At 37.8% G+C, this 13,892-nt stretch overlaps 1 protein-coding gene across 4 annotated transcripts in view; it reads right to left on the bottom strand.

Annotated features, from left to right (window-relative positions):
• Positions 1-13,892, bottom strand: part of CPLANE1 (ciliogenesis and planar polarity effector complex subunit 1) — a 98,505-nt gene that overhangs the window by 21,965 nt on the left and 62,648 nt on the right. For all 4 annotated transcript variants that reach the window (XM_081053900.1, XM_081053902.1, XM_081053901.1 and 1 more), the window contains 7 exons: positions 12,858-12,926; positions 11,840-11,949; positions 11,327-11,510; positions 10,963-11,112; positions 7,140-7,408; positions 5,203-5,290; positions 432-608 (listed from right to left, as the gene is read on the bottom strand). In XM_081053900.1, the coding sequence (XP_080910026.1) occupies positions 432-608; positions 5,203-5,290; positions 7,140-7,408; positions 10,963-11,112; positions 11,327-11,510; positions 11,840-11,949; positions 12,858-12,926 (1,047 nt within the window). The remainder of the gene's footprint in view (positions 1-431; positions 609-5,202; positions 5,291-7,139; positions 7,409-10,962; positions 11,113-11,326; positions 11,511-11,839; positions 11,950-12,857; positions 12,927-13,892) is intronic.

Raw genomic sequence — 13,892 nt, 5'->3', positions numbered from 1 at the left:
ACTAGGGTCAATGGATGTAAAACAGCAATGGCACATGCCTCTGGCACATGGCAGAGGCTCGTGAATTACAACATTATTTTGTTTTCAAATTAAAACTCAAGGTTCTCATAATTGGCAGGGTGTGAATATTTCAATTTTTGTAAAAAGCAAATATTATAGTAATTCCATTTATATATTTAACATTAATAAGCTACACAGAGATGATACGGGCTTGCAGCTTATCTTTGAACGACATAGTTCTTCATGGGAATGGTGCAATTTTTAATTTCCCTTCACCCGAAATTTATAAATATTGCAAAATGGCTTGACAAATTCTTCAGAACTATATGCCCAGTAAATACTATTCAGTAGTAACAAGAGTATATCATTACAATATGTCTTTCAATATATTAGAAAACAAGAGTGTAAATGAAAACAGCGAAGAACAATACCAGGAGAAGTTGTGTTCTGGGCACGGGAAAGGCTGACAGCTGAGTAGGCAAAAGGAAACACACAGGTTTTCTCACTAGAAGGAGTCTCTGCTCCGGAAACTCCAGCTTCTAAAGTTTGTTCCTTGTCACTTGGATCCTCCTTCTCCACATGAGTCAGAAAACACACTGATCCAGACTCTATGTTACAATTAACAGAAAATAATAGAGAAAGAAGTCACATAGGAAACATGTAACACTTAGCTAATACTTCCACAGGGCAACAGGTATATTAGAAGTTTGCAACATATTATTCTGATAGCTTTCTACTGTATAATGAAATAACTTATGATATATAATATTCACACTCTCCCACTGTAAAAAAACTATTAAATTTATTATCAAGTTCAGAAAACATGGCAGGTGGAGCTAAAGTGGACAGGCTCCTGCCTGTTATAAAAACACAGAAGACATGCTAAATTTAAAACAAATTGATTAACACACAACAAAGCCCTCTAAATAAAGAAATCCTCTGGTGCCAAAAAAGAAACAGGAACTCACAGCTGGACAATAGTGCTGGGATAGTCCAAGGAGGAAGAGAAAGTGTGTTTTCTGCAGAGTGCAGAGGGGGACTGAGCTAGCACTATGTGGCCCAGGGCACTAAAGGACAGCTCTGGCTTAAAAGGGGATAAGAAAACCCTGCCCTGGAGAAGCAGCCAAGATGTTTTCTACCTGCCTGGGTAACGAATGGAAGAAAAATAAAACAGTCAGCTCTGTGAAATCAAAATCGCTGTCCTCCCACAAGCAGGTGTGGGGTCTGAATTTATGCTATCAATGGAGCAGAGCACCTCCAAACCAAGAAATATATACAAAAACTTGTCCTAAAATTGTTTTTCCACCTCAACGACAGCAAGAAGCAAATACAAAACCACTTCAAAGACAAACATACACAATTCAGCAGAACTTCCCTAAAGATGATAAAAAAATTACAAGTCAAACAAAGAAAGAACCATGAAAGAGAGGCAGTATGCAGATTTGACAATTGAGAATATGCACGAGTGAAATAAAACAATCAGAAATGGCAAGCAATATTATTAAAGTCATTAGATAGATAAAAGGCATAGAAACCACAATAAAAGAACATGGTACTATACCCAAAGAACAGATAGATTTAAAAAAGAAACAGAACTTCTAGATATAAATAATGTAGTCACCAAAATTAAAATCCAATACAAAGATGACATGGCAGAAGAGAGACTTACTAAACTATAAAACAGATCTGAAGAAATCACTGAGTACATCACTGAGAGATAAAAAGGTGGAAATTAAGAAGTGGTTAAGAGATGGAATAGAATCCGAAGGTCCGACATACCTCCAATAGATGTTTTAGAAAACAGAACAGAAAGAATGGGGAGGAAGCAATACTCTAAAAGAGAATAGATAAAAAATTCCCAGTGTTAATCCTGCAAATTAAAGAATGATTCCTATTCCCATATATAATAAATAAAAAGAAATACACACTAGAAGCACTGTATCAAATATGCAAAATAAGCCAAAACTAAAGAGAAAACTTTAAAGCAGTAAGAGATAAAAGAACAGCAATTAGACAGCACATACGTAGTACAAACTGAGAATTAGAAACGCCAGTAGATAATGGAATAATATCTTTATTTTTATTTTTTAAAATTGTTTCAAACAGGGCGCAGCTCACAGTGGCCCATGTGGGTATCAAACCAGCAACCTTGGTGTTATCAGCACCATGCTCTAACCAACTGAGCTAACCAGCCACCCCCTTGGCATAACATCTTTAAAATGCTGAAGGAAAATACTCATCAACTTAGAATTGTGTACCTGCTATAAGCCATCACTATAAGCTATTTTCAAAGACTGGGAGAATTTACTACTCACAGACTCTAAATGAAGGAACTAATAAAGGAAGAAGGAAACAATCCTCAAAGAAATGAATATAAGAGGCAATTGTGGGCAACAATAGCAGAGACAGAAAATGCTAAAGTGCATTTCAGGCAATAAGGGTAAAGATTACTTCATGAAACTGTGTTTTGGTTTTATATACCTATTGTATACATATTTACATTATTTAAATCACAAGTTTTAAAAAAGCAATTGAGGGCAAAGAAAATGGCAAACATGCTGATAAATTCACATAAATATTGACTTAAAAAAAGACAAAGGAGAATAAATGAGAGGTTTGAATACAAGGCAGAACTCGGGGTGGCCGGATGGCTCAGTTGGTTCGAATGCCAGCTCTTAACAACAGGGTTGCTGGTTCGGTTCCCACAAGTGTTTTTTTAAATGACAACCGGCAACATTTGAACACTGATTAGCTATAGAACAATACTAAGATTTTTAAATAAGGCCTGACAATATTATTATGTCTATATTTTTAAAAACAACACTTTTTCTTTTAATGTTACATATGAAATATTTATGGATAAAATAATGTGCTGTCTGGGATTTGCTTCAAAATAATCCAGGAAAGGTGGGAAGAATGGGTGAGTATATATAATACATAAAACAGGATTGGCCATGAGTTGAAAATTGTTAAAGTTGGTTGTTGGGTACATGAAAATTAATTGTACTATCTGTCTTCTATTGAAATGTTTGACATTTTTCATAGTAAGTTTTTAAAAAGTAAAAAGTATCAAGAAAGATATACCAGGCAAAATAAAGCAGAAATGTAAATATTAATGTTAGAGAAAATAACTTTCAGTCTAAAAGCATTATTGGAGATAAAGAGTCATCATTTAATGATAACAGGGACAAAATTCAATGAAAACATATAACAGTTATGAACTATACTCATTTTATGACGTAGTGTCAATTATATAAAGCAACATATAACAGAATTACAAGGAGAAAGAAACAATTCCACAATCACTGTGGTTAATTTTTTTATGCACCCTATTAAGAAATTAATAGATCAAGCCAACCCAAACCAATCTGAAACAATATAGAAAAATCTCGGGCCGGCCCAGTGGCTCAGGTGGTTGGAGCGCCGTGCTCCTAATGCCCGAGGTCGCCGGTTCGATTCCCACATGGGCCAGTGAGCTGCGCCCTCTAGCTAAGACTGTGAACAATGGCTCTCCCTGGACCTGGGCTGCTGTGAGCAGCCAGAGGCTGGAGTGAGCTGCTGTGGGCTGCAGTGTGCTGCCAAGATCGGCCAGCAGCCAGCGTGAGTGGCTGGCAGCCGGCTGGCAGCCGGCGAGAGCGCCATGACCTGCTGTGAGCAGCCGACCAACGACTGGCAGCAAACTGCCTCAGCCGGCGGGAGCGCAAGGCTCATAGTACCAGCCTGGGCCAGGGAGCTGGGTCCTACACAACTAGACTGAGAAACAACAGCTTGAACCGGAGTGGGGGGGGGTTGGGGTGGGAGAGGCGGAAGAAGGGAAAAAAAGGAAAATCTCAACAAGTTATAAGAGTGTGCGTGTGTGTGTGTGTATACACAGTTGACCCTTGAATAATGAAGGAGTTAGGTGTGTAGTCAAAAATTCATGTATAACTTTTGATGACTCCCCAAAAACTTAGTTGTCCCTCAGTATCTGCGGGGGCTTGTATACCAAAATCCTCAGATGCTCAAGTGCCCTATATAAAATGACACAGATCAATGCATACAGTCGCCTTTCCACATTTGTGACCTCCCAACAGTGTATTGAAAACAAGTATATACCTGAAAAACAGGTATTTATTGAAAAAAATCCACATATAAGTGGACCTGCACAGTTCACACTTGTGTTATTCAAGGTTCAACTGTATGTATATCTGTATCTATATATATATCCTACATAAACCAACAGAGAATGCTTATTTTTTTCTAATAAACATAGAACATTTACAGAAACTGACTATATCTATTAGACCACAAAGGAAATTTTAACGAATATCTAAGAATTGATATTATCATATACTTATCTAATCACAATACAATGAAAATGGAAATAATACAATGAAAATGGAAATAAAATACAAAAATATAGGCCAAATTCCATAATATCTGGAAACCAAAAAACTCTGAGCTAAAGAACTCCATACAAATAACAAACTATTAGATCTGAACAACACCCAAAGATGGTACATATCGGCTTTCTTATCTGAGTCCTTGCAGGAATATGTTCAGCCTCAAATGCATATATTAGAAAACAAGAAAGAACGACGTTAGGAAAAAAACCAAGAAGTCCCCCAAAACAGAAGAAATTATAAAGCTAAGAACAGAAATTTATGAAGAACAAAACTGAGAAGCAATAGAATCAACAAACGAAAGACTGGTTTCTTGAACACTTCAAATTGTTGACAAGACTGAATGAGAGAGTATAGATATAAATAACTATAGATGCAGTAAAAATTTTAAAAAGTAACTACCCTAATTTCTTCCTTTCAATAAGAAATGCAAAAACTTAACACTTCACCATTCCAGGCCATTTAATAAGAACCTCAAATCCCAGCTCAGCTGATGACCACAGATAAACAGCAACCTCATCACGAAGCTGTGTCTGTCAGCAGTTTGTGGCTGGTGAGGTGGAGTCACAGAAACAAGATGCAGCCTACACTGCCTCACTCTGCTCTAAAAGCCAGAATAGGTGATACCACTGGCTTCTCAGAAAAAAAATGGCCCGAAGTAGGAGCCAGTCACGTTACCATAAAAAAAATCCTAATCTAAAAATTGGAGGGCTTGATGGCTTCAGCTCACATATGAAAACTGTATTTCTGGTATTCCCAAAAGGCAATACTTATTCTTTCAAAGCAAGGCTTCAGAATCACCCCACAATCCCTCACAAACCTTTTTCAGAAATACTAATTGTTCTTGAAGCCATTGTTTTTTCAGTTTCAGGGCCAGGAGACAATTCAATGTGACCCAAAGATCGAATCTGTAGAAAAACACACAATATAACTGTTATAAATTTCAAATTGTCATCAACAATTTTATGTAGGTTTTAAACATTTGCATTAATGCAACAAATGAAAGAAACGGGATTAAATCCAACACGAGCTAAACGGTGGGGATCAATGAAGAGGAGGAAATTTTTACTTATTTGCAGCTTAACTGATTCAGCCTTTTAAGAGACTCAGGAAAATAGCATCATATAATTTTAGAATGGGGAGAAACATTAACTACCATCTAGACAAAACCTTTTAAAGATGAGAGAACATGGCCCAGAGAAATTCAGTGATTTTCTTAGTGGTAGAAGCTGGGTTTGAACCCAGGTCTTCCAGGCTCCTACTCAGTGCTTGTCCATCGTATCCCTCTGCCTCCTTCAGGCCTATAAACTGTTTTCTTAACTAAAAGGGGCAAGTCAAAATCTTTATATTTATGTGTACATAATAATAGGAGAACATCTTAAACCAATATGCCAAATCCTTCATTTAAATTAATGCTATTTCCTTCAAAGTAGTCACCTTGGAAGACTAAATACTTGGCTAAGTATCATTACTTAATAGTAGTTCCTACCACGTATATTTTTTCAGTGTAGTTTCATCTTAACTTTTTTTTTAAACTGTTTATTTATTTTAAGTGTGTTTTTCCAGGACCCATCATCTCCAAGTCAAGTAGTTGTTTCAATCTAGTTGTTGAGGGTGCAGCTCACAGTGGCCCATGCGGGGATCGAACCAGCAACCTTGGTGTTATTAGCACCATGCTCTACCCAACTGAGCTAACCGGCCACCCCATATGAATACTTTTTTATGAATACTTTTTAAAGATACAGAAAACTTCTAAGGAAGTTTCATTGCATAGACTATTTAAAAGAAATTGAGAATTCCAAATGTAAGGACAACAATATTTGTAAAGTTATAAAAATCATGCTTAAGAAAATAACACTCAGTTGGGACGATTTATTTAAAAACATATTCTGGTTTTGTAATTCATATATTTCTTTTCCTGGTAGGAAGCATGGGTTCACTTCTTAAAAGTTTAAGGCAGTGCTTCTCAACTCGGGGCCATTTTGCCCCCCAGGAGACTTTTGGCAATATTTGGTGACATTTGTGATTATTATAGCTGGGGGGAACGCTACTGACAGCTGGTGAGTAAAGACCAGGAACAGGGCTACAGGAGAGGGGAGAGGTGTGGAGGAATGGGAGGGGAGGAGACAAAGGAAAAAAGGAGATGATATCATCCTTAAGAAAAGGTGCAGCTACAGCTAAATTAATAGATTATAACACTATGAACACGGTGGGCCGGGCAAAGTCTCTACCCCGTGTCCCCAGGACAGTTCTGACAAGGGCCTAGTGAGGACAAGGGAATCCCACCTCCTTAAGGAAAGGAGTGGAAAGCAAGGACCCACCTGGAAACACCTATAACGCCACCCTAAATCTTGAATACTCCAGGCCCTCATTCAAATACAATCCTAAGCCTCTTTGTTCTTCAGGGCAGTTGCCCCTCCGGGCCTGCCCACTCTCACACCATCTCGAGAGTGTGCTTTCCCCTTTTCAATAAACCCACTGCTTGCTTGGCTTATTCGGTGTGTCCTTGCATTCTTTCCTGCGGCAAACCACTCTCTGTTAACACAGGGACGCTACCCACGTCTTACAACACACAGCACAGCCGCCCACCACAACGAATTATCAGACCCAATGTCAATAGTGCTGAGAGTTTGAGAAAACCTAGCTTAACGAAATCAAATTTCTCATTATTTTGAAAAATCAAGTGTCTAAAATTATATCACACTATAAATCTAATTACGTGATAAGAAACAAAAAACTGAAATAAAGACAGTCTACCTTATCACAATGTGGATCTAGCATTCCGTGTCTGGGGAAATCCTGCTCTATGTTCTCAGCAATGGTCTGTATGGCTAGCAGCTGCTCATCAATTCTCTGAAGCTCAGAGGTGAGATGCTTTAGTCGGCAAGCTGCAGAGCTGGGCGCAGGACGAGTGGGGGAGACGTCCTGCAGCAGTTTCTGCAGTAGGTGACCCTGCAGCCGATAATCTTCTGCAGCATCTGAATGTGAGCTCTGTTCTTTGAATCGAAAATCTGGTTTCGGCATATCTAAATATTAGTAAAGGTAACATCAGAATTGATTATAATGAAAGAAGCTTATGATACACTGTTTTTGAAGATTTCAATTTAAGTCCACCTAACATTCCCTTCCAAATCAGTTTTAATTTAATAGACTTAGAAATACCATTTCAGCCTCTCGACTTCTGAGATTTGTCTTTGTTGTGAGATAAGAATATGTAACAAAAAAAATAATACATAACAGTGTTTCCATAACCATAACCTCCATATACAAGGCAGTTTGAATGTTACTTTTAGCCTCTGCTACAAAAATATACTTAATCAAAAAGCAACTTCCAATCTTCATGGCCTTTTAAAACGCTACTTGAAAACCAACAATGTCATACGGTAAAAGCTAGACCCAATGTTGGCCATGACTGATCCACGGGGGATTTCAGGCAAATGTTAAGCATCCTGAGACCGGTATCAAACCAATGACTCTCCCTACTCTTAAACTCAATTGATTCTTGTTCCAAAATTGAAATCCTTCTTTCTTAAATGTGTTCTCTTCTGGCTTCCGGGTCTCCTCCCTACGTTGCTCTTCCTTCTCAGTCATTCGGGTCTTCTCTTCTGCCACCCACTCCTTTGCCCCGTCAGTGTTTCCTGGCGTACCAATCTCAGCTGACTTGTCTTCCCACTCTTCCCACTCTCCTGGAGTGGCCATTGATGCCCTCAGATTCACATGGCACTCTTTCTGAGCTCCAGCCCCTTGAATCCATCTGTGTCCTCGAGATCTTATGTAGGCCATCCCAAAAGCAAGTTAAACTAAACTCATTGCTTCTGCCCCTCCAACTCGCTCCCTTTCTTATTCCCAGCTCAGTGAATAGCATTATCGTTCACCCAGTTTCCCAAGCCAGAGACCAAGTCTTCAAGGTTCTTCTCTTTCCTTCAGATGCAACGTGACACCAAATAACGATGAGTTACCTACTAAGTGTATCCTCCATTCCTACCAGCACTGCTTAGCTGAAGTTTCACAACAGATGGACCCCAAATAGCATCCCTGTCACTAACTTATTTCACTCCCATCTAGTCCATCTTCCACGCAGACCCTAGAAAGATCTTTTAAAACACAATCTGATGTTATCCGTTTTCCACATGAAATTCTTCAGTGTTTCTCTGATGCCTTCAGCTTAAAAACCCAAAAGCCTCAGTATGAGAGAAAATGGTATTCAGTCTTTCCTCTGCCTACCTTTCCACTCTCCAGTTCATCTCTTGCTATTTCTTAAGAAAAAAAAAAAATCCCATACACAAAACTCCTTTAACTCCAAGCACTTGGAACTTTAATTTCCTCAAACTCAGCAAGCTCCATCAAACCTGAGTCGCTGCACAATCCATTCTCTCAGTCTGTGTGCCTTCTCTCACAAAATCCCACTTTTCTGTAAGATTCCACTTAGAATCTCCCCTAAATAGCCCTAAGCCTCCCAGAGATGGATTGGATGTTTTATTTCCCAAGAATCCGCCCATGCCACCAGGACAGCACTTTCCATGCTGTACTATAATCACTTCTATGTCTCTGTTCCTCTTTCACCCTGTACGTGAGCCATGGACAGAGAACCTGGGCTTACACTCTTCTTCAGCTCTGACATCTAATGCCTAACTTAGTGTTTCCTAAATGAAGAGTCGCTCAAATGAAGATCATGATGCCTGTCCTATCTAACTCATAGAGGTTTTCTGAAGATCAAAACACAGGACACAATAATTTGGGAAACGTGAATTGCTAAATGAATGCATATTATATTTCAGTCCCACCTGCCCTTTCTGTTTTTCAGCAACCTGAAGTGTGTCCTTTAATTACTCTCAGGAAAGAATTTGGTGTACAATCTTCAAGTAGAAAATAAAGCAAAAAAGATAGACATGCTCAAAATCCAGAATGGCCTACATCCACAATGATCAAGCTTCCCTTTCTCTGGAGAACCTGCTTCACTCCCGATGACTAAGAGAAACAAGGGGGACTAACTGCTGAGTTCCAGTAACTCTGCAGTGCTCTCCCCCTGCCCAGCAAAGCGCTGCTTGTTATTACTAACAGTATTCCTGGCAGAGATGGTTTCTACATGAGGAAGCTACTGTCATTCAAAACAGTGAGGTCACCACCAAAACGGATTTTATTTTTCATTTTAAATACCTAGGGACGCTGTCCCTCTCTTCTTTGCCTATAATGCAAATCCCACTCAACTCTACTGTATGGCTATATTCTGAGTAGTTAAAGCATATTATGTAAATACCATGATGATGGAATAAATTATAAAACTCTTCCTTTTAAATCGCCACTTTTAAGTTTTTCTCTTTACTAAGTGCAGAAAGGTCCACTGACATATTTCATCACCAGGCAGCCTCCCCGGAGAAGGATCCTTCAAAAGGCTGATTATAGACTTGATCTCACGATGGAGGCTATTAACCTGCTGCTTACTGTCATTCTGAAATGCTGGCCTAAGATATTCAGGGGTCACAGAGAGACGGGTCTCATTCCAGTTGAAAACAAAACTTCAAAATTCAATTGATGTGAAAACGAAGGGAAACTAACAGGGTACCTAAGTAGCCACCGGCGTTTGGTTAGATGTAACCCTCCTGACACCTTATGAGGTGGTGTCCCACAGAGATATAAGTGAGGACAGATAATGTTAATTTTCTTGCAGAAAGTCTCCAAAGGTATTGAGTGACAGAGCTGGGATTAATACCCTGGTCTGTTCCATTTGAATCTAAACTCTAAATTTAAATGCTCTTTTCACACAGCCTGAAAGCTAGATGTATGCTAGCTTCACACAACCTTCCTCCACTACCCATGCATCTAGCAGCCCTATGACAGGAGAGAGGGAAAGAGAGGGTGATGGCTTCAAAATCAGAAATGCTGGCACTTACCTGTCCATGCAGCTGTAACATACATGCCCTGCCACCCATCCCTTCCTTGCCCCTCACTTCTCCTGAGCGTCCACTCTTGATACACAACGAACAGGCAGTGGACTCTGCAGCCAAGTATCTGACAACCACAAAGCTGGGTCTACACCTCCTAACAGCTGTGGAACCCGGTAGAGATATTGGGTCTCTGTTGCAGGAAGTCTGATTGCATATTAATCTAAACATTCACAGGATGCAATAACTAGGTTTTGAAGAAATATTCTTCTAAATCTTGCAAATATTTAACAATAATAAAACCTGATTTGTGACCATAAAATGGAATATTTTACTAATAATGCACTGTTGGCAACCATGCCTGTGTATTTTCTATGTCCTATTCTAGAATTTCCCACCATTTTAAATATGAGAATTCCTTTTTAACACCAAAACACTCATGAAATCCAACAAGGTATTTATTTTTAGTCTCATTAATTGAGAAAAGACATGTGCACGAATAGATCTGTAGTCTGCTTGCGAACTTTCCATGGGTCCCAGTTTTGGAACTCTACCTCATTTTCCTATGTGCCCCCATTCTCCACAACAAGGAAAACGCCTTTTGTTTCTTTTGCCATTACCACGTTCTAGTGCTTATTTCTAACAGAGCAGTAATTCGGGGGAGGAGCCGAGTCACGCTATACACGGACGGCACTCACCTTTGTCCGACTCTACATCTGATGACGAAGGAGAGCTGATTCCAGGTACCTTCACCTCTGTAATGCTTGTTCTCAGGCTACTTCCATCCAGACAGGATGGAGACACTTTTGTGGATTTAAAAAATAAATCCGTAGCAGATTTGGCAGATTCTGTCAAGAATATGAAAGGCATATAAAGATTGATTCTAAAGTTCTACACAAGGTATTTAGAAGATGAATAGCACATTTCTAAGTGTGAATCTAAACACCTAAAAGTAGAGTGGGTTTGCAGGAGAGCTAAGAGATTAAGCAAGGTTAACAACGGCATATTAAAGAATTTTTCAAAATGTTTTTTAATTTATTAAAAAGTAGGAAAAATTAATACCTTGACTGTTAAAATTGCACGGGGGAACAGCATTAGTGACGGAAGCTGCCATGTAATGTAACTCTGCAGAGGATGGGACCTCTAGCGGCTGTTCGATGATACCATCTGAAGGCTCTTCTCTAACAGGTACTTCCTCTAGCTCATCAGCTTCAATGTCAATCACATTTATGTAAGAGTGTCCCACCTGAGCCCAAACACACACAATCAAAGAGGGTTACATTCTTTTACTCTATATGGGCCCATAAAAAGGTTTAATTCTGAAGGCAAGAAGAGTTCATATGAGCCTAATTTAGGGAACGCTGCAAGAAGTGTGCTTTATAGTCTTAGTTTACAATACTTTAGGGCATAATATTTCAATCTTAAATTAATTTTTGACCTTTCCAACAAAGCTACATAAGTGAGATTTTTAGACTCATTTCATCTGTACAATTAAATAACGAGGATGACCATAATAACTGTTAGTGTAAATATGTTATTAAAATTTGTGAATAAAACACAAACCAAATTTAGTACCCTATGAAATGCTGAAGATGACAAAGGTTTCTCTGATATTTCGTCGGAAAGTTTGAGATTTAGACATACATCTGGAGCCAATAGTTGAGGAACATTCAAAGGTTCACATTCTGAAAATTAAGAAAAGAAAACTGAAGGATATAAAAAAAAATCTGTAAATAGCTCTAAGTCATTAACTTTGTGAGAACAAGTTAGCAACAAACAACATAAAATGTACCCATTGCATACAAACTTCTAAGTAGAGGTTTTACAGGTATAATTAAATTAAAGCAAATGCTATTCTAAAAGGCAATTTACTTTAGAGTAATTCTTAATTAAATGCAGATTGACTACTGCTTTTCTCATAATAAAATGTAAGTCATGTCAAGAAAATGTTGTATTTCCTATTTCCATCTCAGATACATTAAGTCATGTTTGTGTATTTAGGAGAATTTCACTCAAACTAGATTTTAGGGAATTAACCCATAATTGATTTTTTTTTTACTTTCAGCTGTTCATCTGTTCATTTTAATAGCTTTATTGAGATATAATTCACACCCTTTAAAAGGATACAGTTCAGTGGTTTTTAGTAAATCCACTGATCCCATAGCTAAATTTTACCACTTAAAATGTTTACCATCTAAATATTATAAAACTCATTAGTTTCTTATTCAAAAGTAAAATAAAGAAACCTGTCACAACAGGTCAGCAGACAGTCTAATTCTGTGCCTTTTGTCCTCGGAGTCTAATCTTATTTGCTAGTATTTAATAGAACATTACTTTCAAATTCTATATGCAGAATATAACTCATTGTCATAGTGGGTACTGGAAAGTTGGTACCAAGGCTTGAATTTAAACCATATAGCAACCATAAAACTAGAAAAAAGGAAAGTGAAAATACTAAATTATCATTCTACCTCTTTAAATCAATTTTTTGGTTTAATTTTTTTTTATAGGGGGTGGTAACTCCTGTTTTGGCATCATGTAGACATAATCTTTCATTAGTCATGGATTCTCAAAAAAAAGAAAAACATCATACCTGATGTGGAGGAAATGATTTGTTGACTTTTACGACATTCAGAAACAACTTGAGAAGCAGCTTCTTTATCTTGTAGTCAATTAGGAGATTTGAGGCAAAAAGAGACAATAGAAACAGAAAAGATTTCACAAACAGAAAAAATTAAATATATGAATGTAGGTTTTTAGATATTGGTATAAAAGGTGGTAGAAAAGTAGATTGACAGCTTAAAATTTTAATTAAAAAATTTAAGATAATTCCAGATGCTATTATTATTCATATCCTGGGCCTGAGAACCTAGATGAGCAACAGTCTTCTAGCAAATAGGCTGCAGACTTTAGAATACTGCCAAGCAACAAGGAACTTCCAAGGGCTTTCTCCAAGATACATTTAAGAATATCTCAAATGATTTATCTGAAGGAATCCAAAACACTAATTTGAAGAAACATACGCACACCTATGTTCACTGCAGCATTATTTACAATAGCCAAGATATGATGTACCCTAGGTGTACATCAATAGATGAATGGTACATTTATACAGTGGAGTATTACTCGGCCATAAAAAAGAGTGAAATCTTACCATTTGTGACAACATGGATGGACCTACAGGGTATTATCCCAAGTGAAATAAATCAGAGAAAGACAAATACCATATGATTTCACTTACATGTGGAATCTAAAGAACAAAATGAAGAAACAAAATAGAAACAGACTCATAGATACAGAGAACAAACTGATGGTTGCCAGATGGGAGGGGGGTTAGGTTAGATGGGAGATGGATGAAAAAGGTGAAGAGATTAAGGAGTACAAATTGGTAGTTACAAATTAGCACGGGGATGCAAAGTATAGCATAGTGAATATAGTCAATAATATTGTAATATTAATAAATACATGGTATCGGGATACTAGAGTTATCAGGGGTATCACTTCATAAATTATATAAATGTCTAACTATGCTGTACCTGAAACTAATACAATATTGAATGTAAACTGTAATTGAAAAATAAAATTCAAGAAAAGCTCAAACGCACACTTATCACACAACATACATGCT

The sequence above is a fragment of the Rhinolophus hipposideros genome, assembly GCF_964194185.1.
Source record: "Rhinolophus hipposideros genome assembly, chromosome: 7".
NCBI classification, from domain to species: Eukaryota; Metazoa; Chordata; class Mammalia; order Chiroptera; family Rhinolophidae; genus Rhinolophus; species Rhinolophus hipposideros.
This window is presented reverse-complemented; position numbering and strand designations above follow the sequence as displayed.